The sequence below is a fragment of the Corylus avellana genome, chromosome ca9 (assembly GCF_901000735.1).
Source record: "Corylus avellana chromosome ca9, CavTom2PMs-1.0".
In the NCBI taxonomy this organism is placed as follows: Eukaryota; Viridiplantae; Streptophyta; class Magnoliopsida; order Fagales; family Betulaceae; genus Corylus; species Corylus avellana.
Genome location: NC_081549.1, coordinates 3,141,656 through 3,169,621, shown reverse-complemented (window position 1 = coordinate 3,169,621; position 27,966 = coordinate 3,141,656). Strand labels below are relative to the sequence as shown.

The 27,966-nt window shown below is 34.9% G+C and overlaps 3 protein-coding genes and 1 long non-coding RNA gene across 10 annotated transcripts; 3 read left to right on the top strand and 1 right to left on the bottom strand.

Annotated features, from left to right (window-relative positions):
• Window positions 1-53: 53 nt before the first annotated feature.
• Window positions 54-5,932, bottom strand: LOC132191302 (uncharacterized). 7 transcript variants are annotated; one of them, XR_009441264.1, is made up of 4 exons: window positions 5,633-5,807; window positions 1,555-1,598; window positions 613-768; window positions 54-475 (listed from the first exon to the last, which is right to left on the bottom strand). XR_009441264.1 is itself a non-coding variant. In XM_059606252.1 (3 exons), exons 1-3 carry the CDS (start codon window positions 4,882-4,884, stop codon window positions 435-437), a joined length of 1,206 nt encoding a protein of 401 aa, XP_059462235.1. In that variant the 5' UTR covers window positions 4,885-5,032; the 3' UTR covers window positions 54-434. The 7 variants fall into 7 exon arrangements, 2 of the variants coding, with proteins under 2 accessions (XP_059462235.1, XP_059462234.1); XR_009441262.1 differs by lacking the exon at window positions 5,633-5,807 and adding an exon at window positions 3,764-5,030; XR_009441263.1 differs by having other exon boundaries at window positions 613-1,598; window positions 5,633-5,932.
• On the top strand, window positions 5,725-17,112 carry LOC132191303 (uncharacterized). The gene is made up of 4 exons (XR_009441265.1): window positions 5,725-5,814; window positions 8,643-9,510; window positions 9,613-9,668; window positions 16,222-17,112. It is a non-coding gene; the product is annotated as an uncharacterized LOC132191303 (long non-coding RNA).
• Window positions 17,113-23,457: 6,345 nt separating this feature from the next.
• On the top strand, window positions 23,458-24,396 carry LOC132162084 (NDR1/HIN1-like protein 1). Its single transcript, XM_059572332.1, has one exon. The coding sequence runs from the start codon at window positions 23,704-23,706 to the stop codon at window positions 24,331-24,333; it is 630 nt and encodes a 209-aa protein (XP_059428315.1). The 5' UTR covers window positions 23,458-23,703; the 3' UTR covers window positions 24,334-24,396.
• A 2,368-nt stretch (window positions 24,397-26,764) lies between these two features.
• LOC132191877 (NDR1/HIN1-like protein 1) lies at window positions 26,765-27,906 on the top strand. Its single transcript, XM_059606996.1, has one exon. The coding sequence runs from the start codon at window positions 26,947-26,949 to the stop codon at window positions 27,574-27,576; it is 630 nt and encodes a 209-aa protein (XP_059462979.1). The 5' UTR covers window positions 26,765-26,946; the 3' UTR covers window positions 27,577-27,906.
• The last annotated feature ends 60 nt before the right edge of the window (window positions 27,907-27,966 follow it).

Below are 27,966 nucleotides of genomic sequence, written 5' to 3'. Positions count from 1 at the left end.
ACTTTTTTTCTGCTATTAAAAATGCATGTGAAATTCACAGGCAAATAATGAAATAAACACAATAACATTTGAATAGACCAGATTGGAAGAAATTTCTCGAAGGAAATTTTTGACACTTCGTCCAAAAAGGAAACCTCCTGAAGTACACTGGGGTATGTAGCTCCCCCGTGGGGCTTATTATTCACAATAACAAATACATTAAAATTCTAGCCATCATGATAAGCACGGGCAATTCAAATAAGCGAATTTCTTAAATATTGCTAAATAGAAACCTCATCATAATACCAGGAGCCATCCACCAAAAAGGTTTGCAAACATAGCAGTCACGAAGGCATCAGGCGACACACAATTTACTCTTATACCATGTTGGCCAAGCTTAGCAGCCAAGTTTCTAGCTAACCCTAAAATTATACACTTTTGACAGAGCATAAGCATCAGATGAAAGTCCTGCAATTGGTGTAGCGGCATATTATAGCTGTAAATGACAATCAGAGTTATGAAACCACAAAGAAAAATGGCAAAAAGTACCAACAACATATATTTTATAGGTTCAGATTTTCAGTACACATCTTTAAAATTTTCATAAAATGTAATTAGGATATTGTAATCTACCATGACGCAGCAAAAAGATCTTCAGGGCAAAAGGGCTTAGTATTTGAATCAATTAAACCAACTTCAAGTTCAACCACATATTTTCCATATAAGATGTAGCAATGTAGCAGCAACCTCCGCATAACATGTTTGGCATTCTATTCCAATAATATCAATCTGCATGAACAGAAAAAATAAAATGAATAATAAATCTCTTATTTATTTATTTAGTTAATATTTTTTTTATGTCGGGGAACCTCTCCAAGGCAGGGCCCTTCGGACCCACCTCTGCTGAGTAAACCCCAGTCCCGTGCACCGCACCGTAGGAAGTTTCCCTACACAGAACTAGTTAAGTCGCTAGGTTTTCACCAGGGGATGACCCCAAAAAATTGTTTGCACCCATGAGGTGTTGAACCTTGGACCTTGAAGGGAGCAAACCTCAAGACCAAGGCCTTCACCACTTGGGCCAACCCCTAGGGGTTAAAATGAATAATAAATCCTATCGCTTTAGCGAAGAAAAATATCGAAAAAAAAAAGAAGGATTAATGAGTAAATGAAAATGAAAAAGCTGTTAACCAGAGAAAATTATTTTACACAAAATGACAAAAATAGAAGCAACGGGGGAAAATAGAAAATCTTTAACAAGGTAAAAAGGAACACATACTTAATTGGATTTCTAGGCATTGGAAATGTGTATTTTATGACCATTACCTACTTCTGTTCATCACTTATAGAAGAATGGCCATGGGTGCAGACATTGCCAAAAATGTATATCAAGCAGACATATTATTCAGGATATTGTAGATAATAATGTTCTAAAATGGAATTATACAACAGGAGCCACAATAAATATTCAGGGTCCTCATGAAAAGAAGAAGGAAAAAATAAAAACATATTCCTCTGAGAGCATTGGACAATGTCATGATATAAAGTGCTTGCATAAGAACATGAAATGGGGAATACCTTCCTTCTTGCTTGACTTTTTCTCTGAATCTACGTACTTACCCCTGCAAGTTTAACACCCATTAGCACTTCCACAAAAGACTAACAGCAGTATCATTCTTATGTGCGCATCAAATAAGCTCCCCCTAGAGCAGGGTTAAGAGCATGGATAAGGGAAAAATTTGATAGCAACAACACAGGTCCTATAAAAAAGCTTTAACAAGGTAAAAAGGAGCACATATTTAATTGGAAGCTATTTACCCTTTACACATAAAGTTTCTGCAAAAACTATAAGCCCGCCCTTTCCATATTTCTTTTTTGACAGACTCTAGAGGCTAATAAGATGCCACTAATTGGCATGCTCAGGACAATATATTCAGATTGTTTGTCAGATTTCTGTAATGAAATTTAAAGAGAAACACAGAAAACAAGGAAGCAGAGCAAAAAGATGATAGCCAAAACCCACCGCAAAAACAGCAAATTTCGACAGACCATCGTTGGGGACATCAGGGCCTAGAAGCCAGATCCTCACAGAAAAGCAAAAGGCTTACCAACATAACCATTACCCAGATGGCAGGAAAACTCCAAATTACTCCAAGCACAATATTTCATGAATGGGCCTAATAAACACTAGGTCCAGTAGTGATTTTAATAGTTTAAGCTTGCCTAAAGAGCAATATGTTTAAGAACTAGCTGATAGAGAAATTCCGTATAAAGGAATAGAACATAATCTTGAAAGATACAGATATTAAGGCAAAGTGATAAGTAGCAGGAGTAGACAAATATTGAAAAGTTAAAGAGAAAGAATTCTCAACTCCCTACAACCATCTTAAATACCACCAAAAATTTGGAAGAGACTAACACATTCCTTTCTTTCACATATATCAGGTAACATTTTGAAGATTAGAATTCTGCAAAACCAGTAGGCATACCAGCCCCTACTGGTTGAAGTTTGGCGTGTTGGTCTTCTTTGGCCAGGTGTTGTTTAGTTCCTTCCAGCTGCTCTCGTCGTGGCAGGTTTACCGGTTGGTCTAGGTTCTTCATAGGGATGGGGAGTTTCATGCTTTTAAGGGCTGAATCCTTCGTGTGATGTTGGGTTGTTTGTTGTAGGGCTTTTGGTGTATTGAGGGGTTTTCTTGGTTGTCATAGGACTTTTGTTGTTGGATTGTTTGAGTTCTGTTTGTTGTTGGGTCGCTTGGGAACTAGGCAAACAATGATATGTTTAAGAGTTGTCAAAAGGCTTGGCAAAAGCGACCATACTTCGACAAGCTCACCTTCTATAAGCCTATAAATTGCCAGAAATCCACAATTCTAGCTGCATGCTTTGTTGACAAAGGTTTCTAGCTATTGCTTGATTAATGCAATTGAGATGTATAGTCCTTCCTCTAAATAAAGTCACTAATTTTTGAAATTTTCGATCTACTCATTAGTAGAAGAAAAAGTCATAAACCAAAAATAAATAAAACTAAGGCCATTCATAAGATTTCCTTAGAAAAAATTATTGAAAATAATTAAATAATATTACTCATCCAAATCAAAAACTATGAATCAAACTTTCAATTATGTTAGCTATCACCTTTCCCCCTATTAATTATTTATTTGCAAACATTCTCATTTTGATGATCAAATCACAAGAATTTTTTATTTATTTTATTTATTTTTTTATAAGTTGGGGAATCCCTCCGAGGCAGGGCCATTTTGTGTACCTACACTTGTCAAGTAAACACCGGACTTGAGCGTGGCCCCAAGGAAATGTTTGCATCTAAAGTGATTCAAACCTTAGACATGATGGGATGCCATCAAGACAAAGGCCCTTACCACTAGAGCCAACCCCCTTAGGGAGTTAGGGAGGTTATCAAATCCCTACAATTAATAACTCAATTCAGAAAATCCATTGTACAATACATGAAGCCATGGAAATACACAAAAATTTGACACACACATTTCTTTTCCAAGAGCCCTGCCCATAGGAGAGGGGATGGAAAAAAAGAAAGGCAGCAAACTTATCTAGATGTTTAGTATTTTGAAGACTTCTTTATGTGTAACACCTGATGATTTATAGAGATATCAAATGTATTTCCACTTCATAAAAGGTAGCTCAAAGTGTACACTTTTATCAAAGAGATATCTCTTATCAATCATATTTTGAAGACGGCTTTATGTGTACACATTTCTTGTAGCCAAAATGTCACACAGAAATATATATATATATCGAGAGAGCAAGACTTACAGTAAAATGCAACCTCTTACGTGAGAGGTCCACTTCGTCTTATATGTATGCATGGACACTACTGAAATTTCCAATCTCTTGTCACCAGGTTTCCGATAACAATCCAGTTTCTTGTCAATGGGATTCCGATCAACATCCAAATTCCTGTGATAAACCTCAATAATGAAACACAGAACCTCCGAATTCGAATCACTACCAATTAAGCAGAATCTCTCGTTCTCCAAATGGATAAAACTAAAAGGATTGGGCCCATCATAGCCAACTTCTTCAACAAAGGAAATCCCAAGACCTTGTAGAGACCCTAACAGCCACAAGTTGTCATCTACCACGTAGGCCAGCAGCTTTGTCTTGTCACTAGTTACCCAGTAGAGACTATTTCCTGCCGTGACAGCATTTCCACCTTCTGGGAGATCTCCCAGAGGACACAAAAAGTGTAACCTGCGTTCCTGAAGCGAGATCCAACACTCTTTCAGCAAGTCATATTGATAAAACACTGCTGTCTCCTCCTCCTCCTTTTCTGTTGGAGAAGCAACGATAATCCTGCTTGGATTCTCAAGAGCTGCACAAATAAAGCTATATCCCAGAGGAGATGGAAGATGAGGCAAGGCCTTGGACTCTCCAGTTTTGGGATCATAGGCTTCAATTTCAGGCGCACCCAGATGATCCTGATGACCGGAGAGAACATATATCTTGTCATCAAGCACGAAAGTGTGAGGTTCAATTCTTGGGACTATCATGGAAGGCATCGCAGACAACTGATTTCGATTTCGCGTCTTAATGCAAAGACTATAGACATCGCGTGATCGAGTAGAATCAGAACGACGGTAGCCACCAAAATAGTATATCGATTGGCCTACGGCTTCAACGCTGGACCGTTTTGGAGCATACCCTTTCCAAAACGGAGAAATATTTGTTATCTCCCCTGGAGATTGGGCATAAAGTTTAACGGAATACCAATCTGTTAATTCTTCGTCCAAGTCCTTACCTTGCCAAAAAGACATACAGAAAACTATCTCGTAACAAGGACGAGAACTAGGACGAGAAATAGATATGAGTGGATAAGGATAAGTTGTTGATTTGTAAAACATCGAAAGGCGTCGCTTAGCCAGGGAGTCGGCCATGGCTGTAAGGAGAACAATGAAGATCTGAAATTTTAGGGTTCGTTCATGGAGGCGCGGAGAAGAAAGAAGAGAATATCTGTATCGTTACCTAGAGCAATCCTAAAAGAACGAATGCCTCTGGAATAGTACTTTCTGTTTCACAAGGTCAAATTACTATTTTGGCCTTAACCTTTGTTCTTCAAATTTAAATTATGCAAGGTTATTTACGTCTTTCAAAATTTTATATTAGTATCTTCTCCCTTTCAACCCTACGATCTGATAGGAAATTCTATGGGTATTGTTGTTTTTCATTCCTTATTATTACCATTTTGCCCCTTGCATTTGTAAAGAGTTGAATTTGTTTGACAGGTATTTTGGGTATTTCAGCTAGATTTCATCTCCCACTCGAGCTGTCTCCCACTCCCCCTTTTCTTTATTTATTATTTTTCCTTTTTTTTTTTTAATTGATAGTTTAAAAGACCATTTTAACCTTTCTAAATGAAAAGGATTTGAAAAGTTGTTTGGACAAAATTGGTCTTTTGGTTGCATTATCCCCTCTTCATCTCGCCCAAAACCATTATCCCCTTCACTAAAATTTTTCCACGCTACTCTCTCTTACAAAAAAATTTCTACATCATCAATTACAGACCAATCGAAGGATGGTTTTACAGCCCTATAAAACAAATTTTCTACATTTCACTAACATTAAAACACAGTTACAGCCCAACTCACAATACATGTAGTAATCACAAAATTTCTCAGAACTCACCAGTGGAGGAATGGTTTTTTCTAATTCCCTCGGCCGGAGCAGCGGTGGTGAACCGTCGGAGTAGCCTGGCGGCGTGGGATTGACGGAGCTGGGCGGCTGGTCGGTGCAATGCTGGGCGGCGCGGGAGGTGGCAGCGTGGTCTGGGCAGTGGAGTTTGAGAAATTTTTTAGGTGCAGACTTTGGTAAGCTTTTGTTAGGGATATTATCGGGTTGAGCTTGCTGTTTGGGTTATTATCCCATGAAATCAAGTTATTTTGTATGTTGAAATAATATGAGGTGGCAGCATTTGAGTGGAATGTTTTCTGCCTTGACCGCTCCTCATAATTATCTTCTTTTCTCCCCACTTTCCCTGATGCAACTTATTCTTTCTATTCTTTAATATTCTCTTTCATTCCTTTTTCTCCCACGTGGCACTTGGCAGCCGATCTCTCCATCATCCCAATGCTATTTCTTTTCTTTGTCTATTAGTCCGTGTCCCACACACACACATAAAATAGGTTAGTGGAGAAATAAGTTGAGTATATGTATGGGGAAAGTAAGAAATTCGATTATGAATGGGTGGGGAAAGTACATTTTCACTTTAACCTTAAATAAAGAAAAAAAGAAAAAAAGAAGCAGATAACAAACGTCTGTCCTTCAATATACTCAGGTTAACATAGAATAGTAGAAACTGTGTTTGTTTGAATACATGCTCCTAGCTTGATACTCTTTCATTTTAAATTTTTTTAATTCGATTATGAATGTAATGTCTGCAGGTTGGGAAGAGTGTATCCGAGAATTTTTTAGAACAAGGATGCTTTTTTTTTCTGCCTTTCACATTTGAGGTGGTCCACCTCTAACCTAACTTATTTAAAGTATGGTAGGAACCAACATGTGAGACTGAGAGTGACTTGTACTCATTGCTACATTTATTAATATTTTTTTAAAATATTTTTTTTTTTTTTTTTTAATATTTTTTATATTTTATTATTATTTTTTTATTGACTATCATATTTGGTTAGCATTAGAAGGCCATGGACATATGCACAATTTGTTTTTCTTTTTTATGTTGTATAGTTTAGCTCAATGTTATAGTTTTGCTTTATTTACTTGAAAATTTCTATATATATACATTTGTTCCATAATCCATTTATTAAATACATTCTATATATATATATATATATATATATATATATATAAACTTAACAAGTATAATAATTCATAACATCGGGAACCAAGCACGCACATTTGCACGTGCAAACCCAACTAGTATATAAAAAAGTGGGAATGTGGGTTGAATAGTAAGTTTTCTTTGACAATGTCCTTTTATTATATATTATGCTCTTATTATTTGTTCATCATAATTAAGTTTAGCAGGGTTATTTTTGGCTTTTAACAATCAAAACTACCGTTTTACCCTTTGAGTTTGTAAAGAGCCATGTTTTTTAAGTGATTTTTTTTTTTTTTTTTGGGTCTTTTTGTTGGTTTGTCCGGCATTAAATGACTATTTTACCCTCTTTCAACTACACGGTCGATGGCTTTAGTAAGGTGCTTTTGCGTCATTTTGAAACTTACAATCTGCAGGAGAGAGAACATAGAAATCTAGCCTTGTTTGGTAACCAATAAACCCTTTACAATGCACTGTTTACGATTGGTGGAGAAAAAAATAGTAATAATTAGTATAGAAAAGTAAAAATATTGTATTGAAAAGTGAAAAAATTTTATTTTGTAGTAATTTTTTTATTTAAATAGTAGTAAAAAATAAATAATGTGATATAAAAAATGAATGATATGATATCAAAAGTAAGAATGTTTTGATGTTGATTTTTTTTGAAAAATGAGATGAATAGTATGGGGGAATGTAATGTAGTTTGTCAAACAACACCCTAATGTTTTATCCTTCATCTTCTTGATCAACTTTCTTGCATCGAGATTGTCATGGATCCGTAATTTGTTTGTTGTAGATTTCTATTTTTCAGTTTTGTTCTTGTCGTGTTGATCGGTTGATAACAGTCTTGCTAATTGCTTCCTTCATCTCTCAAATCTGCACTTCTACTTCTGATGTGGTGAGTGTTAACATTTGCCTAAATTTTTAGATTTTCTTCATTTTTTTGTTTTTAAGTACTAAATTAGATGTCCTGAAACCGGGGAGTATTTGGTGACTACTGAACAAATCTATTATGAGCAATTTGACGAATCATTCGAAGGGTGCTGGGTTGTGTCTTGTGTACCAAAATGATGACTAAAAAGGTTTTTGCTTTTTTATTTTTTTTATTTTTTGCTTCAAAATTTTATTTAGTTGCCCTTCCCATTGAACCATTAAGAGATATCTGATATGGGTGCTTTACTTTCGTTGAGCATGTTTGATCATTCTCTATTCACAAATTGAAATATGTTGCCGTTTGTTACTGAATGGGTCTCTCTCTTTTCTTACTCTTATCTGCGTTGAATGGGACCCTGAGATACATGTTTTTTGGTTTAACGGACACCATTGAGACAGTCATTGTGAGGTCCCCAAGCTTCATGAAAGAAGATTCAGAAATCCTTAACTAGGGGTTAGATAATTGGGTTATAGAAAGGTCAATGAGCTTCAAACTAATTATTTTGCATTGCTACCAGAAATTCTGATACACAGAATACTCAAAACAACATTTAAAAAAAAAAAAAAAAATTTAATGGAAAATGATATTGATTTCAACAGTTATTCCCATGTCTATTCTACTGAATGTCACTGATGAAACTTCCACTTTATGCTATTTGGAGCCATAAGAATGCTGAGAGCAGAGCAAATGTTATTGAATTTAATCTCAGTTCTTTAAAGCATATTTGGTTCTATAATTTCTTTCAAAAACATTTCATCCTTTCTGATTACTCCCCATTAATGATGGACTATCTTTGCAAATGCACCTCTCTACTCGTGGCCACCTACGTCTTTTCCTATGGGTAACATGATCTTCTTATTGCAGTGTATCCAATATACTTCAAAATTCATTTTCTGCAGTTCTGACAATTGATCCATCTAACATTTTAGAGATCCAAAATTGAGACCCACATTTGCTGAGATCATGGCTGCTCTGAAGCTGTTGCAGAAGCCCATAACCAGTTCTCAAATTCCCAGACCAAGTACCTCCATAGGCGCTGGAAGTGAGAAAGCACAGCCGTCACGAGTTGCAGACGAATAAGCAGGCTAGAGGAGCAAGTCAACAACCTGACTCACTGCTCGTTGGACTGCAAAAATATTGCTGAGAAGTTCTAGATTGCCTGGGACAAGTATGAGAGTGCTTTCGGTTGAGATGATGACCCAACATACACTCTGATTTGAATTGTGATTCTTTTTCCTTGGATCACCTTTTTTTTTCTTTTTTTTTTTTTTTTTTTTTTTTCTTTTTGGTATTCTTCTCAGTACAGCTATTCGCGAAGTCATGTATTTGTTTGTAAAAATCCATTGAAATTCTTGTAGAAAAGTCAATGTTTGAAATTGTCGTTGTCCATAGTGTAGTATCAAGTAGTTTCAAAAGCACTATGCTGCCTGGAATTAGAGAGTGGAGTGGGAAGTTGAAGCTGTAGATATATGCGGGAAGAATTGTGCCAACTGCCAGAAATTGGGAGTTACAGAATCTGAAACACTGATAGCAGCTACAGAGCCATCTTTACTTTTTATCGGACTAGACGGAACCTTGCAGATTGTGCAGTTATGGTTGAGAAAGTCTACAAGAGTTATCTCAATTTCTTTCATTTTTAGGTGTTTTCAACCTTTGTTTCTGAATTCAATTCAAATTGCCACAGGTGGAAGGCCTTAGACTTTGCTTCTCTTAAACGTAGCCGTTATCTTTCTTCAACATTGAGAAACCAGAAACTTTTGTGTCACAGTGGGCACGGGCTGGACAAGACTTGCCAAGGTACTTAGTTACTACCTTACAAATTTAGGGAAAAGAAAAAAGGTGTTGTTAGAAACATTACACTAACAGCATAAACTCTCATGTATTTGTTGGTTGGAAAAGGTTTATCTAAGGATGAGAAGGCTCAGAAATTAGCCCTGCAACACTGGCTTGAAGTTGTAAGTCCATAGGCTTTTGGCATACATTCTTCTTACTTGGTCTGATCATTTAATCTTCCCGACATAGGTCAGGCCAAAAAATTGAAATGACAAAACCCTTCTAATGCAGTTTGAAAGTAGTCTTTTCCTCAAAGTCTAATTTTAGACCTATGAAGTGCACACAGTGTACTAAACTGATAGGAGTTATTTGGTTGGTTTGCATGAATCTCAAAGATATGTTTGTAGATTCGGCCTTCTTAATACATCTTTACTATTGGATGAACTATTCTTTGATATTCATTTGGTTGAATCATAGAGAGTTGATCACGTGATGTTTTTAAAAATGGCCCCTGTACTAGATGTTAGGAAACATATTTTCCAAGTCACTTCTCATCAAACTTAAAACTGGGTCAAACTTGGTAAGTATTTACTTTCTTGTAAGGAATTAGTGACTTTATTTTGAAAGAAATTTCAAATCAAGCTCAAGTTTGGGGATTTGAATAAGGTCTAGCTAAATACTTGGCGTCTTGCCTTTTGTGGTGTCTTTGGAGAGAAAGAAATGATAGAAGTTTTAAAGACAATGAGCGGACAATGGCGGAACTTAAGTCATTTTTTTATTTTTTCAAAACTCTTTACTATTGGACAGCTGCTTTAGATCTTAATTTGCCTAGTTTTCATGATTTTCTTGACTTATTCTCTCTTTCTAGCTTGGTGTAAACATTACTTATAAAAGAAATGTATATTCCATGTACTTGAGTTGCGGCTTTTGCACTTTAATGGATATTCCGGTTACTTATAAAAAATAAAAATAAAAAAAATCTAGTTTGTCTCTCTGGTTTTTAAAAAATAATCTGTTAGATTGTATAGCAGATTCTTTTCATGCATATAATGTTGTTGGTCCCTCTTTATAACCTTGTTTTTTCTATTCAGTTAGTCATGTGAGCCAGTTGAAAGCTGTAACTAGAATTTGAGCATGAGTAGCTGTAACTAGAATTTAAGCATGAGTTTTCAATCTACTCTTACTGATTTCATCCATGTCCATTTGAGTCTTATCCACAGGATAGGACATGCACTTCTTTTTAGCATCAGGAGGTTCTCATTTCACTCCTAGTTTTGTTGAAATATTTTGTTATCTGTTACAGCATGCATGTAATGTGGGCAGCACCTAAACAAAAAATGGCTTACACCTAAATTCCTTATTTTCATTTGATTTTACAAAATAACTCTTTTTGGCTATTTTTTCATTTGCAAAAATATTTTTGGACATATCTTTTACGTCCAAACAAATGCAATCTCAATTCTTAGATAAAAATCACAATTGTTTAGATAAAAATCTTTAAAGAATGTAGACGTGAATCTTTTAAATTCGCTAATCAAATAAGAGCACCACTCTCTATTTCTTACATTTCTCTAAAATTTTAAGAAAATGGACAAAAAGCCCCAACATCAAACTAGTTGTCAAAAGTTAAATTTAATATTTGTTAGACCCCTCTTCAAATTAAAAGAAAAAAAAAATGTTAAAAATTTAATATTTGTCAGACTCCCTCTCCTTTTATGTTTCCTTCCCTTCAGACTTTCATCCCTTTCTCCCCTGCCATTTTTCTTTTCTTCACACACCCACGTATAGAGCATATATCTATCGACCCCTCTCTCCTCCGCGAGCGGGGATCAGTGCAGTGCAGATCTACACACCACCGTTTTCAAGGTCAGCCAATTCCCATTCCTCTCATCAATTGAACTGTATTTGGCTCCTTTTTTGTTATGGTTTCAATGGTTGAATGTTGTGTTTGGGGACCAAGAATCCTCGTTGGAAAATAGAAGAAACGAAAAAAAAGATATCATCTTTTTGAACCTCTGAGCTTATCGTTATCTGGGTCCTGATTTATTTTATTCTAGGCCTACTTGCTTTAGGTCCATGTAACTCATAGTGAAAAAGATATCATCTTTTTCACTTTCTGGTAGTTTCTTAATTTTTGTTTTCTGTAACCAAATAGGTTCTATGTCTGTTTTCTAAAGTCAAGAAAGATAAGTGAAAATGTATGCCTTGTTGTTGCAGACATGTATGTATGCTCTGTTTTCTGCATTCATCAATGAAATCTCTTTGAACTCATAGTTAGGATTTTATTTTCTGGTATTTCCTTAATTTTTGTTTTCAGTAACCTAGGTTCTATGCCTGTTTTCTAAAGTCAAGAAAGATAAGTGAAAATGTATGCCTTGTTGTTACAGACATGTATGTATGCCCTGTTTTGTTTTCTGCATTCATCAATGAAATCTCTTTGAATTCAAGATGCAGTTGGGCACAAAAAATAATTCCATGTATGTGAGCGTGAAAGTGAGTTTCATGTAGTTAAACTTCCCAGAAGACCAAAGACGCAGACCCATTATCCATCTCGTTTTAAGATTTAAGTACTTTTTTAGTAAATGTATGTGATTTTAGGTGATAACGGCCGAAGAATTCAATTTTTAAAATGAGACAGGCTATAGAGTATGCTATGGTCCTTTCTCTCGTGTTTTTATTATGCAAAACTTGGATTGATTCATCTAAACTGGTCTTGTCTTTGGCTAAATATTTTTATAGTTAAAAATATTTTTCATATGGTAATTGTTTGTACTATATGTTTATTTCTATGCCAAAAAGCATTAGGAAAATTTGAACAAATTTTAAAACATTATTTTTTTAAAAAATATTTAACACTTGATTTGAAAAAATATTTGAACAAATATTTAACAAATTTTTAAAAATATTTGAATTTGATTCTGTGTCGTGTGGGTGTGTGGAAGTTTTTTTTGTTTTGTTTTGTTTTTTTTAGCGGAACTTGATTTTCCTTTTTTGAATATCCAAACTTTGTTTGGTTCAAAATTGTATCATACCAATTTTATTTTATTTTATTTAAGTTCGTGTATTTTTTGGGGTTTGTAATGTGTTTCTTTCTAATGGCTGGTCTTTGAACTACCGTTTGCATTGTGATGTGGGTGTGTGCTCTTGTTTCGATTCACGTGAATATTCTGCTAAATTTTGGTTAATTGGGTTTGTATTTTAATGGGTGCTAGGTATGTAATTGAACACACATTTGCATGGATTTTGATTTTCTTATCTTTTTTTCTCTGCTTAATCTTTTTCATAGTACATTTATCTTTTTGCTCTGTTTTATTGTTTAACTTATAGTTTGTGAATGCTTATTTCCATCATATCTACAATTGGAGAAACAAAAGCCTGTGCTTAAATGAGCTAACTAAAACTACGAGCTTAGTTGGGGTGCATTTTTCATCGTCAAGAATTTAAAGTCTAACAGGGCAGTTGAACAAGTTTTTTTATTTTATTTTATTTTATTTTTCCTAATTACTTCAGTTTCTCAGTTAGCAAACAGCTCTTTAACTAGAGGTTAGATCTTTAAACATGAAACTGAGTTTCTAATTAATGGCATGTGATTGTTGGGTGCAGAATTTTGAGCTTTGGACTGGCCATGAGTTGAGGTTTAACGAAAATGCCTAACTCAAATGTTTGCGTCTCAAAAGTATTTGTAATATCACACTTTAGGTTTGGATTATGCTTGTGGCATGTGCAGTCCTGAGCCATGACAGTTTTGCATTTTAACTATATCTTGTAAACTTTGAGTCTCTCTCTCTCGCTCTCTTTCTTGTAATTTTAGTTTTAGATTTAAGTACCCTTACATTTTCTATGCTTAATTAGATGTTTCAAAATATATGACCTCAAATTACAGTGGAGATGATATGTAACTGTCTTTGCTGTGCTGTTGCCCTTCTTGGTGGATGGAACATTAAATCATAATCTAGGTTGTTGATTGGAATGTCATCCTCTCCATAGAAAAACAAAAGGAGACGCTAGTAAGATTTGCTATAGTCATATTGAGGCCTTAGTCTTTGTGTCTATGATTTTATTCTCTGGCAAATCATCAGAACTTAAAAGAGAATAAAAGCAGGTTATGGGCTGGGATAGCTTTTAAGCTTGTATGTATCTTAAGATTTTGTAGATTTCATAACTCTACTCTTTTGAACTTTGAAGTTGAAGTTGGTTCTATTTTGAATTCTTTTTTAGTGCCTTTGCTTTGATCGAACCACCAATTGGGTTGTCAACCCTCCTTTCAAAACCCTGCAATACGTGGGGCATCAATGACAATTATCTTCAGTCATATTTGTTTCTGGAATCTAGAATGCATTCTTCACTTTTACTTAATGTAAGAATAGTCAGATTATTCTTTTGGCTTGGTGTGTCAATATGTGAGTGAAAGGCTGCAAAATACACATAGTGACATAAGCCTCTGAGCCTAGGCCTATGTGGCCCAACAAGAAGATAGTGTCTGTGGTTGTTCTTTGGGGCTTTCCTATTTTGACAAATGTTTTTCTGTTAGTCTTCTTATATCTGCAATTCCTATCTTGAGAGTAAGAACGAGGTTTAGTTACTATAGACTTGGTGTTTTTCATGTTACTGTAACGCCAAACTTACCAATGGTTTTGATCTGTTTTGGCTACTTCTAGTTGGCTTTGGTCAATGATTTGTGAAAAAAACTTATTCCAGGGCTATAGTTAAGTGTTTTTTAGGGTCCTAGAAAAATGGTTGTGGTTTTCTCAAGTAGATTATCAGGAATTCACTGTGACTAATTTTGTCAGAGTGCCTAGAATCTTCTTGCTTATTGCTCTGTTTTTCTTTCCTTCATTCTTCTTCTTTCTCTATCTTATTCTTCAGCTTTCAGCGTAATAACTGCACTTCTTCAGCGTCTGTGTTTCTGGTAAATCCCTCAGAAAGATAGATAAAAGAGCTTCAAAACCCTAATTTCTATTCCCAATTCCATCTTCCAACAATCTTCACTCACTGTTAAACCTTCATTTTTTTTATAAGCAAAACCTATGTGTTAGTTTGCTATATTTTGGAAGGTTTAAGAGATGTCCTGCTTCATTGAGCCATCACACAAGAGGATGAATCTGATGAGGTGGTCTTGATAAGAGTGGTGAGGTTAGCATTTTGTCAAATATAGATTTTGGGATTGGGACTTACATCGATGGTTTAGTAGGTGTTACTCTATACTGGAGGTTTTTCTCTTTTGCTTTTCATCAAGATAAGGTAAATCTGATTTGTTAGAGTGAATGGTTTAGAACTCAATATTGTACTACTATTTTTTTCCCAGAGTTTTTTGTTTCCTCTCTTCTTCTTTTTGAAGTAGGAAGCTGCTGTGGCTTTGATTATATGTATACAATTTAGGTTTTCTGGCCAAAAATGAAAAATATTATGATGATTTTGTCTGTCTGTTGCTATTTGATGAATTGGAGTTCCATGTGGTGAGATTAATCATACAGTTGCGTTGATATTTTTGTAGGGGTATCATTTGGGATCCAAAGTGTTTGATACATTGGGTTGTCTTTGGAAGGAATAATGAATATCTTACGTAGTTTCTTATTGCCATATTAGAATTCTAAATTTTGTGGCATAGCACTCCTAGCGTCACTAGGTGTTAGTAGAACTCTTGGTGTCAGTAGGTTACTAGCATAGAGCAGAGATGTCCAATGAGGTATTGTCAAATATTTTCCTATTTTGGTCTTAGGGTTTGCCCCTTAAATTAATCGAGGTGCACTTGTCGGAAACTCCTTGTCAAGGGCCTGTGCACCCCCGGGATTAGTCGGGATACCTGGTGCCAAATCAAAAAATATATATACATATTCCTATTTTGGTTGTATCTTTCGTTTTAAACATGTATATCTCAGTTTTAGATGGATATGGCCAGGCTCCAGATTTAAGATTCATGCTTCCATTGCTGATCTAATTTCATCTTTCCTGGAAATATTTATTATGAGGAGAGCCATGTTGGTGAAATGGTCTTTTCTTTCCCCAATTTTCATGAATGATAAAAAGATTAGCTTTTGCATTGAAAGATATATGACCTTACCGAGTTTCATCATTCTTTATTGCTTTCTAGTATCATTAACTTGTCCCTTATAACTTCTAGAGTTATTCAAACTATCTTTGAAGGCCTTAGTTTGTGTTAAAATCATTTAACACTAGGGATCTCAGTTCTTGATGCTCATGGTCGCATGGGACAATAGAAGGCAAGAAATTGGAGATATGGGAAGCACATATGGTTACTGTTCATGTGATGTTATTTAGTTGAGTAGTGGCTGTATTTGTGTGTCTACATTGTAGGAGGTTAGTGGAATTATGCTTGTATACAAGTCCTATATATATATATATACTGTTGCTGATGGAATAGGACAGTGAGAATTGTGTTCATGATTATCTATACCAAGTTTCCTCTCTCTCTCTCTCAATCTCTATCTAATTACTGATATTTTTTTCTCATTCCTTGTCCCTATACTAAGTCCAAGATAGGGCATCGGGGCACAAAAGACAGAGGTAGAGGACGTGGTGGACAGCTTTCCCAAGCTGAAGATAACATATTCCATATGCATATAATCTGGATGTAGCAACAGCAACACTTCTGTATACAGCATTGTCTTCTCATGGATCGTTTTTTTTTGGGGGGATTTGTTGTCGTGCATGTTCTAATCATATATTTTACCTCTGCATATTCGTCTTATGGTATGCTGGTTTGCTTCGTTACAGGACGCCTCCTGAAAACATTTGCAGATCCCTGGATGCCATTATAAATCGAACAGTTGACAAAACATTAGCCAATCAAGGGACAAACTCTGCTGAATCATCGACGCTGTTGATTTGCAACTAATTGTCTGTATTGCACGCAATAATACGGGTAGTTTATGTGAGAGAGCATGTGAGTTTTACCTAAGTGCTTAGGCTGCTCGAAGTGCAAGATCCGCCTGTCCAGGTAAGTATGAGGATTACCTGTCCTTTTACATTAACAGGCAGTTACCCGATTCTAGTCTCTAAGCTTCAACATTAGTAGCTAGCGAATGGAGGGATTGTTGTCTTAGTCCGACAAGCCTAATTGCCTAGCATTTAACTTTATAGAAGAAGGCTAGCTAGGCAATGGAAATCACAATGGCCATTTTATTTTCTGTTGTAATACAAACATGATAAGATTCCCCAATCACAAAAGGAGGGACCATATTGGGTTGTCATAATTGAACATGATTAAGACCCTTAGTGGAGAGAGAGAGTGTGTTTGTTTCTTTCACATGTATAATTTTAGGTTTGAAAGGTTGTCTTTGAAATGGTTAAACAATTCATAGAAAACTTTCATTTGGGACCCGAAATGTATTCAGGAATCATGTTTAAGCAGGAAGGCCGTCAGATTTCTTGTGAAGGAAAATAATTAGGAAATGATACCAATCACATCTAAAAAAACGTGTGGAGTATTATAGAATTATAGCTAGTTTATCCTTTCTTTTTCTTCTTCTGTTGAGGGGATGCTCTTTGAAAATAATGAAAGTAAATATTTAAAATAGATAACCATACGTAAGCGTTTTGAAAAGGTTAATAATTAAAATAGAAAAATGTGATTCTTTAGTTAAAATTTGTTGAGCGGCTTACATTGAAAAGAATTCCACCGATAAATTTGTGTAGTTGTGGAATCATTGAGCTATGCTTATGTCTACTTTGCTCATTTCAATAAGATTTTTAAAAGTTGAGATACAATATAAAGAGAAAAAGAAATGACAAAAAAAAAAAAACTATTTTTCAGGAGATAAGAAACTATAATCCCAATATATATATAGAGAGAGAGAGAGATAGAAAGAGAGAGGGGAAAACTTGGAGTTGCCGTCACATTGATTATTTTATTGAACTTGGTTTGTAGGTTGAGATGAACGTGGATGTCATAAATGTCATTGTTATGAGTCCCATCTATCTGTCTTTGATTATGAGTAAATTAATTAACTGACTATTTGCATACGTAACACTGTAAGACTTTTTCCATTCGTTCATACCCAACGCCATACTACTTCACTAATTCGTACTCTCTTAAAGCAGGAGCCTCTACATCTTTGAAGCCCACAAATAAAATAGTATCATGGCAAGTAATTTCCCTTTTTCTTTCTTCTTTTTTCTTTTTTCTTTCTTCTTTCTTCTTTCTTCTTTTTTATGGTACATTGTTCCATTATAGTAATAAGTGAGGTTTGATCTGAACCCACCTTCCACTATCCCCTTCGCAACAAACCTTTTTTTTTTTTTTTTTAATAACTTGTATAATCATAGTGATGGAAACACCCAAATTATTCTAGGCCTCAAATCTCAAGATATCACTGTATGTTTTCACTTTATATTTACTTGGGTCATTTGTCAAGAATCTCTCAAGGCCTTTTCATAGTTTCATGCCTGTTTAATCATCAGTCTAGTCAGTTCTAATTTTTTGATTTTGATTTTTTTTTTTAAAATGCCATAATTTTGATTCCAGAAACCCCTTTCTTTCATTTTCCGAGACCTCCTTTTTCTTCACTTTTATAGACTATGGAGTTTTCTTGCCATGAGAAATCCCCACCAATCAAAGAATTCCTTCTCATCCATCCTTTATTCCAATCCACTTTCTTGTTTTTGTCTCTTTCACCAACTATTTGTCCATTACTTTGAACAAGAGCCCCCCGCTAGAGTCAGGGATGGAACTAAAATCCTAGCAACAAAGAAGAGAGTGTACAATACGCACCCCCAAATGGTTAGGTTTAATGGTATGTTTGAAATTGCGTTTAAGAGGTCTAAAAGTACTTTTAAAACTCAAAAAGTCCGTTTGAAAAAGAAAAAAAAATACTCATTTGGTAAAAAAATTAAAAGCACTTTTAAATGTCCAAAAAATCTAAAAATGGTCAAAATACACTCTTAGCAAAAACTTAAAAATGAAGCTTTTGCCTAAATTTATGACTCAAAAGTTTTATTTCTCAAACAAAATCTAAATCAGTGTCATCAATTTCTACAAAAAGGAAAGAAAATTGTTAATTACATTAATTATGTTACTTTTTTTTGTAAATATTAGTTACCGTTGTAATTAGAACTCTGTAAAATCATTTATAAAATTTATTTTCACCTAATAAGTAGTTAATATGAAATTTAGCACAGATAAAACCCCCTATATAAAGAATTTCTTTTCTCAATATAAAGTCGATTTTTTGAGTATTAACCGAGGGCACCCACGTGGGCATTCTCAATGTTTGGCCAATTCATGGCTAATTGTCAAATGGCTTCCATAGCTATTTTTTTCTGCCTTTCCCATTAATGAATAAGGAAGAGGAAGGACAAATAAGTAAAAAAAAGTAGGTGGAAAAAAAAAATAGTATAATTGAAATACCATTTTAATTTTGATGTGCAGTTTACTTTTCAAACCGACAGTATGACCACACCAAACACGAGCCCAAGTGGTTGGGGTGACGGCATAAATATCTTGGAGCCTGATTTTCAAGAGAAGCTAATAAGGTAAAAATATTCATATTTATTTTTATTGGGAGTTAAAATTGTAGGATTTAGAGTTTGGAAGTTCGAAGAAGATCTGGTAGGGACTTAAGGACAGACATGCAGATGGGGGATAAGAATCAGCATGGATGTCAGTGCAAGTGCATGCAAGGAAACCCCTTTTGCCTTTAGGATCTTCACAGTAGCCATTGCCCATAAAAGTCCACCACATGCATCATATCATTCCTCTGTGTTCTACTTGACTACTTCTGCCATGCCTAATGCCTATTCTTAGGTGGTGTTAGGCCAACAACACCAAACACCACCGCATTGTTTAGGTGTAAAAGAAAATAAAAAATAATAATAATAACTGATATGGAAAAATAAAAAAGTAATATTAGAAAGTGAAAAATTTTGTTTATAGTAATTTTTTTATTTAAATAGTAATAAAAAAATAAATTATGTGATATAAAAGTAAGAATATTTTTTTTGAAAAAAATGAAGTGAATAGTGTGGTGAAATGTGGGGGAATGTGGGGGATGGTGGGGGGTTTAACAAACAACCCTTATCCCTACTTTCTGTACCATGGAATTTTCAATATTCATATGTTATTTATATTATCTTTTATACACCTTATATTCTTATTTTAAAAAGGACAAAAAAAAAAATTAATAAAAGAAGACCATTTCTGACTGCTCTTTATTTTTATCAATTATGATTACATATGAGTCAACTATGTATATGATTCTTTTTCTGTATAGCCAAATTCAGTTTTTAATATTAAGTTGCTGACGTGTTAAAAACTAAATAAGCGTTATGTCAGCTTGTAAAGAGTTTTATAGTGTCGGTAGCAATGCTTTTAGAGCAAAGATTATGAATTCAAACTCTTATCTCTTTTAAGATAACAGATAATTTAACAAATGAAATTCCTTTAAAAAAAAAAAATGGGTCCTTAATTTCAATAAGATCCGAGTAAACGGTCAATAATTTCCTATGGGATCTCCTGTCTTCTAAATAAAACACCAAAAATGTGTAATTAAATTCTGTTCATTTTCTTCTTTCTTATAATTGGGAATACTTTACCCGGTGCCTACTTGGTGATCTCTTGTTTGCTAGCAATTATTTTTTTTGGACAATTTTTTTCTCTAAACTGATTTGATCAATCTATTAAATTGATATGTATTCAAAATACATGTGATTCTTACATACAATTTGGAGGAAATTTTTATTCTAATTAATTATGATAGTAATAAATTATTTGATTGAAGTGTCAAGATCTCAAGTTGTTAGGATTATGATTAGAGATAAGTAATCTATGATTCTTTGACTAGTTTGGACCCATTATTGAATATATATAGACAAGGATAAAACATAGCATTGATTCAATTGGAAGGAAGCAGAAGCAGCCACAGTCAGATTAATCATATTATCTGTGAATAAGATTGATGATATAGATGAGCTAACATCCTATGTATATATAATTATATATACCTTTGAGACGAGATTTTCAGATTGTGGGCCAATCATTTGAATGGTCGATCATGCACGTTCATACATGGAGTGGACTGCCAGATGGTTTCACACGAACATATATTTAAAATTCCAAGCAGCCTGTTACCGTTGACTGCATGAAATGAAAGCCTTGCTGACCGACCTCTATTATATTTTACACCATTCTTGTCCTACTAGCCAAATGAGCTGTATATGATCTACCAATTTACAACAAAAGAAAATTTTTTTTTAAAAAAAAATTACTCTCTACCATTCTTTCTCAACTCAATAAATAACCAAAAAATAAAAAAAAAATGATTGAATATATATATATAAAATAAATTTTTTAAAAACTAAAATAGAGTAAAAATTTGCTGAATGGAATGTAAATATTGTACTGTTTCTAACTACCAATTGCTTGTCCTCTTTGAACTTGTGGGCTCTAACTTAGTTTACTAGTATAAACCTAAAGAAATTAATGGAAGAGAGAAAGGGAGAGTGGTAGGGTAGCTGAGATGTCAAAACAATGAGTGTAATGATCAGATCGATACAGTGAGAAAGAGACTAGAAAGCCTTTCTTCTTTTTCTATAATTATCGTACTCCTTTATATTTTGTTGCTTTGGTAGATTTGGACTTGGACCTTGGTGAAGTCGTGGGCGGTGGTCTATATGTAAAGCGTTAAGCATCACAGCAATTAATATTTCAAATTGCTTTATCCTTCTCAAGCAATTTGATGAAAGTAATATATAATTTCCCTAATTAAATTCGATATATATATAACCAGTAACAAAATCTGAACCATGGTACATTTATGAACTCAATAATTAATTTACCCAAAAAAAAACACTTCTCACCCTTATATCACATTAAAATAATTTGTTCAAATCAAAACCCAATAACACTTTTTCAAACTATTATCAAACAAATTCAACAACTTGTTATACTTAAGACGGACAATGATTTAAGATAATTTTTTTTTTTAAAAAAAAAAAGGGTTTGGTAGCTTTCTTTTGGGGAAAGTTGATGATCTTTTAAGTATCAATAATTGATGGAAAGAAATGAGATGTATGAACTTAATTTCCAGCAAGCTGTAATTGAATCCTTTTTTTTTCTCCTTTTTGTGTATATTCATTTGTTGTTTTTAGCCCAATTTGATTACACACGAAATCTCTTGACACCATGATACGATATTTTGATTCAATGTTAGGCTTTAGTAGGTAGGAGGACGTCTATTCTCGAACCAAGAAAAAGTCCACTAGCTAGCTTGCTTAGCTGGGAGCATCTCCTTCAGGGAAAGTGGCTAAGTGGGCCTAAGAATCAGTTCGACATCCAACGGTGATTAAGGCGCTCACATATTTAGAAACTTTCATCCTTAATAACACACAGAAAAGTCATCCATCTTTTCTCATCAATTATTTTATTCGTTTTTGAGTGGCAGATAGCTAGGAAGCTTCCCTTATTGACTGGCCGGACAGCGCACACACCCAAGGAATTACGCCAAGGGTTCCAACAAATTTCTGACATTATTTGTATTAGGAGATCATATGGAGTATGGAGTATTATTTCTAGGGATACAAATGTAACAATTTGGCAGGACCATGTATATATATTGTGTGTGTATGTGATTTAAATCATTATAATTGCATGAGATCGACAATAGACAACCAGCCTGCACCTTCTAACCAAATTTGTTTTTTAGAAGAAGATTTTTTTTTTTTAAAAAAAAAAGGAAAATTAGTCAAAAAGTTACTGAGTTTTGCTACCGCAATAAATAAGGATTTGAATATTTTATTTTGACAGTTAAATATTGAAGTTTTCACCTTGTAACATATTATAAGTATTTTCATCATATTTTTCATCCATTTTTAAATGGAAGACTTGCCAACTATCATCATGTACACGTCAAATTAATAAAATAAAAATGTGTCGCATGTATCCAAATTCACATCACCATGCCAAATAGACAATTAATTATGCTTCAAAAAATCAATGAAACATTAAAAAATAATAATAATAAAAAAAGGAAAAAAAAAATAAAAAAATAAAGAAGAAGAAGAAGAAGAAGAAGAAGAAAGAGGGATGGATTGAGCTCTTCTAAAACAATGCAACCTATGGCCATTAGCATGCTAAGTGATTATCTAAAATTCCATCTAAATTTTTAGTTCAAAATTTTCATTATTTCTCTATATTATTTAAATATGATTTTTCTCTCTAATAAGAAACAAGTGCTCGTTGCCGCCGCTGGACCTAAGTGATTTCATTATGTTGGGATTGTGCAATGGAAAATGTTATCATCCTCTGTAATGAGATCTGGGATGAGACCACATCTAAGAGTCTATTTGAGTTTGCATTGAGAAGTACTATATCTTTTATCTATAAAAAAGTTAGAAATAAGTTTACGAAAAAAGTTTTGTTTTCAAGCTTTTCTCAAAACAAAGCTTTGAGCATAAATAAATGCTTTTTAAGTCCCTTATTTTTAACCAAACAACCCTTTCTTTTAGTACGACTTTTTTATGTACCGTATCAAAAGCTTTTTTAAGCTATTTAATACAATCTCAAACAAACTCTAGTTCTATAGGATTAGAAAGATTAGGATTATAATTTTTTTTTTTTTTTTTTTCTCTATGATCAATGTGGGAGAGGGAGAGATTAGGATTAGAAGATAGAAGGGGAGAAAATAGTGTAGAAGTTTTTATTGCAACAAGTGAGGACTCTAGTGGAGGTGAGAACTAAAACTAAGCCATCACCTTATGTAAGCTCCAAATTGGCACATGGTCTTGGTAGGCCAATCTTTAAACTCCAATGGCATTAATGAATTAAGCTCCCATTTCCCGACATTACTAACTCCATAGAATATAATTTAACGACTACGTAGGATTGTTTTAATTCCGTTATATTATTATCATCAATTAATTTAAATAACTTCGCCGTGTTCGCTAAGGTTATGTAGTTAATCATTGCCATTTTTCCAATCCCAAAGAGCATAATTAAGTTTGGCTGATTAAGAGAGATTTAAAACAATAAGTATAGTTTTTTCATTGACCTAGTTTGTAGTAAACAAATACCATCTTCCTATAATCATGCATGCATAAACACAACTAACACGGTCATGTCTTCATCTTTGATCTCCCCAGTGTATAAATACACACAGAACAGAAGGGAGAAAGAACCTCACTTTCTTTTCCATTATAGGGAGAAAAAAAGAAAAAAAACGTTTTCTTTTAGAAATCTGTCACAACTCTGACCCGACCTCCGGCATGTCGGGAAAGCACTGCTGCGACAAGTGGGCATGGCGGCGCAAGATGTTAAAACGAATCTTCTGGGGCATCGTCATCGTCGGCTCGATCGGTGTGGCGACTTTCCTGATCCTCAGGGCCATTTTCAAGCCGTCCAAGCCAAACTTCGTCCTCCAAGACGCCACCGTTTTCTCCTTCGCCGTCACCTCCCCCAACCTCCTCACCTCCACCTTCCAGGTCACCCTTTGCTCCAGCAACCCAAACGACAGGATGGGCGTCTACTACGACAAGCTCGCCGTCTACGCCACGTACGGCAAGCAGCAAATCACCCTCCGCACCGCTATCCATCCCACCTACCAGGGCCAGAAGGACACCAACATCTGGTCACCGTTCATCTACGGCACTGCCGTACCGATTGCGCCCTTCAACGCCCTGTCGCTCAACCAGGACCAGGCCAATGGGGCCGTGCTGCTCACCGTCGAGATCGATGGAACGGTCAGATGGAAAGCTGGGAGCTTCATTTATGGTCGCCAACATCTCAACGTGAGGTGTCCCGCTTATATAAGCTTCGGTAACAATACCAACGGTATTGTGGTGGGAGATAACGCCGTTAAGTACCAGCTTCTTCAGAGTTGCAGCGTTAGCGCATGAACGTGGTGGGGGCCCTTTCCCATTATCCATCTCTCTATTAACGCCGTTAGTTTCTTGTTTATGTTTCCCGCTTTTTCTTTTTTATAAATATTTTTCTTATTCGTACTTTTGATAATAGTTTTGAAAAATTACTTTTTTGATTTTAGGTTGAGAAAGTTTTTTTTTTTTCTTTTAATGTAATATAAATATGAGTAGTGTTTTTTTTTTTTTTTTTAATATGAAAAGCATTTTATGTTTTGAAGAGTGTTTTTTATATATTTATAAATATTACAAGTTGCCTTTCATGATTAGGTTTAAGATGATAAAAGTAGCGTGAACCTAAAGCTATGGGCGTCCCATGTTAATTTGTATAGTTTAGGTTTTACTCTTCCAATTAATTGTTCCTAATCTTGCAGAGTTCTAGAGAAAACTTTGCTTGTTATAGTCAAATTTGCCATGTGCGATCAAAGAAACGTAAAAATATAAACATCCATAAAATAAGAAAATAAATCTCTGCAGCTCTTTAAGAATAAAGTTCTCCTCTAAATTAAATTAAAGAAAAAAAATTTAATTATCTTATTAAATTAATATTTATTATTTAAAGTACGTAATTTTTATATGCATTTTTAAAAACTTAATAATATAAAAATTTAATAGACGGTTTTCATGACAAATTATTCATTTAAAAGAAAAAAATAATACTACATATTATATATTTATTTTATTAAATTGATGTGTAGTATCTATCATCAATGATTCATTGAATATTGTTACATAAGCTCACCCTTGAAGTCATCGTATTACGTAAATGCCAACTTGGCATATGGGCCATGGTTTGATTGGTAATGGCAGTAAAGTCTCTTAATTACGATAAATTATAATTACTACAGCTAAAGAATATAATGAGAAGCACGATTTTTTTATTTTTTATTATTTTTTTGGGGTTCAATATAATCGGATTATTTACATAACTTTAGAATATTTATTAAATTTTGTGTCCCAATACTTTTTGTTAAGTTTATGATTATCATCCAATTATCTCTTTCCTGTTAGGCTTGAGTGGGTAGGGCTTATGAATATTCTGGAACCCGGGATATAGTCGGTTGGCTCAGCTGGGGCCGGGGGACTTTCTCTCTGTCATGATAAGTGGGCCCAAAACGTGTCGCTAGGAAATTCCCTGGAACACACATGATCCACATCTAACGGTGATACAGGAACCTATGTATTTAAACACTGTCAGTCTTAGAGCACACATGAAAGTCGCCCAACTTTTCTCCGTTTCCCTTTTGTCTCTCTTAAGTTTAATTGATTGACAGAAAACGAAGCTTCCCACGTTGAGTCGAATAAAACGCATTTTCATTTTTAATTATTTTAATTGTCACGCCAAAATTGACGACCGGCCGTAACTCCGATCCGATTTGACGATTTGGCATCCATTATTGCATTTTCTTGCGTACAGACTTGAAACTTCCAATAAAATTTATCTAAAAATTCTACGTTAATTGTAGATGAATGATATACTGAGACCTACGAATATATCAATTTTTAGAGTGCCTAACTTTCTTTGTTTTTTAAGGAAAAAAAAAAAAACACATAAGAATTAAACTGTTAATTAAAATTGCAGGCACTCAATCCAAGTGTAGGTGAAAAACAAACAAAGCGACGTCATCGATGGCATTATGTAGAAGTGCTCTGTCGGTTCTTCACATTACTGATGTTAGCCGGGTTTAATCTGGTAATCTTTAGACTCCAATGGCAGCAAAAGTCGTGTTTGACGGAATTTAATAGTACCTTTTCTTCAATCCACTTGCTATAATCATCCAATTAATTTAAATAACACTACCGTATATGTTAAACCAAGTGCACTTTATGCCATTTATTTAGCCAAAAAAGCGTACCATTTTCGTAGTGGGATCAAGAGTGAAAGGGAGACTATTGTATTATCAATATAATTAAAAATTCGGCTTGATGGTTCTTTCTTCCCCAGGCCGAAAAATAAGCGCTATTTATATATTATAATGTGTCTGTTTGGTGTAGATTTGTTTTTAAATCTAATGAATAGTCATGAATTAGCAGATATTTTGTAATGGTTGATTGATATGCTGTTAACATATGTAACTTTAGCTTAGGTTATGATTTGCTTTCTGAAATTTTGCTTTGTTTGTAAGAGCTTTACTCGTGACCTTTTATCAATGAATGAATGAGTATGAAATTTTCTCTCTCTCTCTATATATATATATATATATATATATTTAATTGTGTTATATTATTTAATTTTTTATATATATAATTAAAAAAAAATTAAATAATATGACACAATTAAATGTAAAATTAAATAGAACAAAATAAAAAATCTGAAATGCGATAAAGTGAAATGATATTTTGAGAGACACGGTGAGTGAGGAGAGAGATACCAAAATATTTTCCCTACACCATACATGTAGAAGTGGTGCCCATTTCTTCATCTTTCATCAAAACCCAAACCAAAGCTTTATATAAACACACAAACGCAAGGCGTTCGTCGCACGCGACTCTCTTCACACAAAAGCATAGCTCTGCGCCCAATTCCCCTTCCTCTTGTCCATCCTATATTAGCTCCTCTCCTTTTCTATACAGAAAGCAAGAACTAGCGACATGACGTCCAAGACCTGCCCCAGCCACGCGCATAGACGGCGAAGGTTCTTCCGGCGGCTCTGCGCCAGCATACTTGTGCTCGCCTTCATCATTCTGGTGGTGGTGCTAATCGTCTGGGCCGTCCTCCAGCCCAACAAGCCAAGGTTCATCCTCCAGGACGCCACCGTCTACGCCTTCAACCTCTCGGCACCGAACATGCTGACCTCAAACTTCCAGGTCACCCTCTCCTCCCGAAACCCCAACGATAAGATCGGCATCTACTACGACAGGCTCGACGTCTACGCCACCTACCGGAGCCAGCAGATCACCCTCCGCACGGCCATCCCCCCCACCTACCAGGGCCACAAGGACATCAACGTCTGGTCCCCCTTCATCTACGGCAACCAGGTGCCCGTCGCACCGTACAACACCGTCCTGCTCGGCCAGGACCAGGCCAATGGGGCCGTGCAGCTCTTGATCAAGATCGACGGACGGGTCAGATGGAAAGTCGGGACCTTCATCTCCGGCAAATATCATTTATACGTGAGGTGTCCCGCCTACATAAACTTTGGTTCCAGGACCGCCGGTGTTGAAATCGGCAATAACGCCGTTAAGTACCAGCTGGTGACGAGTTGCAGTGTTAGCGTATGAACATGCGCCGGCCGTTGAGTATCGTTGATCTGTCTCTCCCTTTCTCTCTCTATATAGTTAACGCCGTTAATTTCGTTTCTACTTTTTTTTTTTTTATAAGTTTTAATTCGTCGTTTAATTTTATCTCTGTCTTCGTTCGGAATACGTCGGAATTACGTGTCTGAATTGTAAATTTTGCTGCAGAATAAACCGAGAAAATGAGAAAAAAAAAATTATATATATGTGAGACAAATAGCAAAATTACAATCGATCGGTGACAAGTTGTATACATTATATAAATGTGAAGTGAAGTGTCTTTATTAGATAACAAGTGAGTGTCTATTCGGAGGTTGTGGTGTCATTTTCTTTCATTTTCCTATTCCTATTCTGTTCTTGCTTACTCGTTGCTCA

Coding starts and splice junctions, on each gene's coding strand:
- LOC132191302 (XM_059606251.1), bottom strand. CDS start 4,884: ATGGCCGACTCCCTGGCTAAGCGACGCCTTTCGATGTTTTACAAATCA. Junction 1,599..3,763: donor GTAAGAGGTTGCATTTTACT/GTAAGTCTTGCT, acceptor TTAAACTTGCAG/GGGTAAGTACGTAGATTCAG.
- LOC132162084 (XM_059572332.1), top strand. CDS start 23,704: ATGTCGGGAAAGCACTGCTGCGACAAGTGGGCATGGCGGCGCAAGATG.
- LOC132191877 (XM_059606996.1), top strand. CDS start 26,947: ATGACGTCCAAGACCTGCCCCAGCCACGCGCATAGACGGCGAAGGTTC.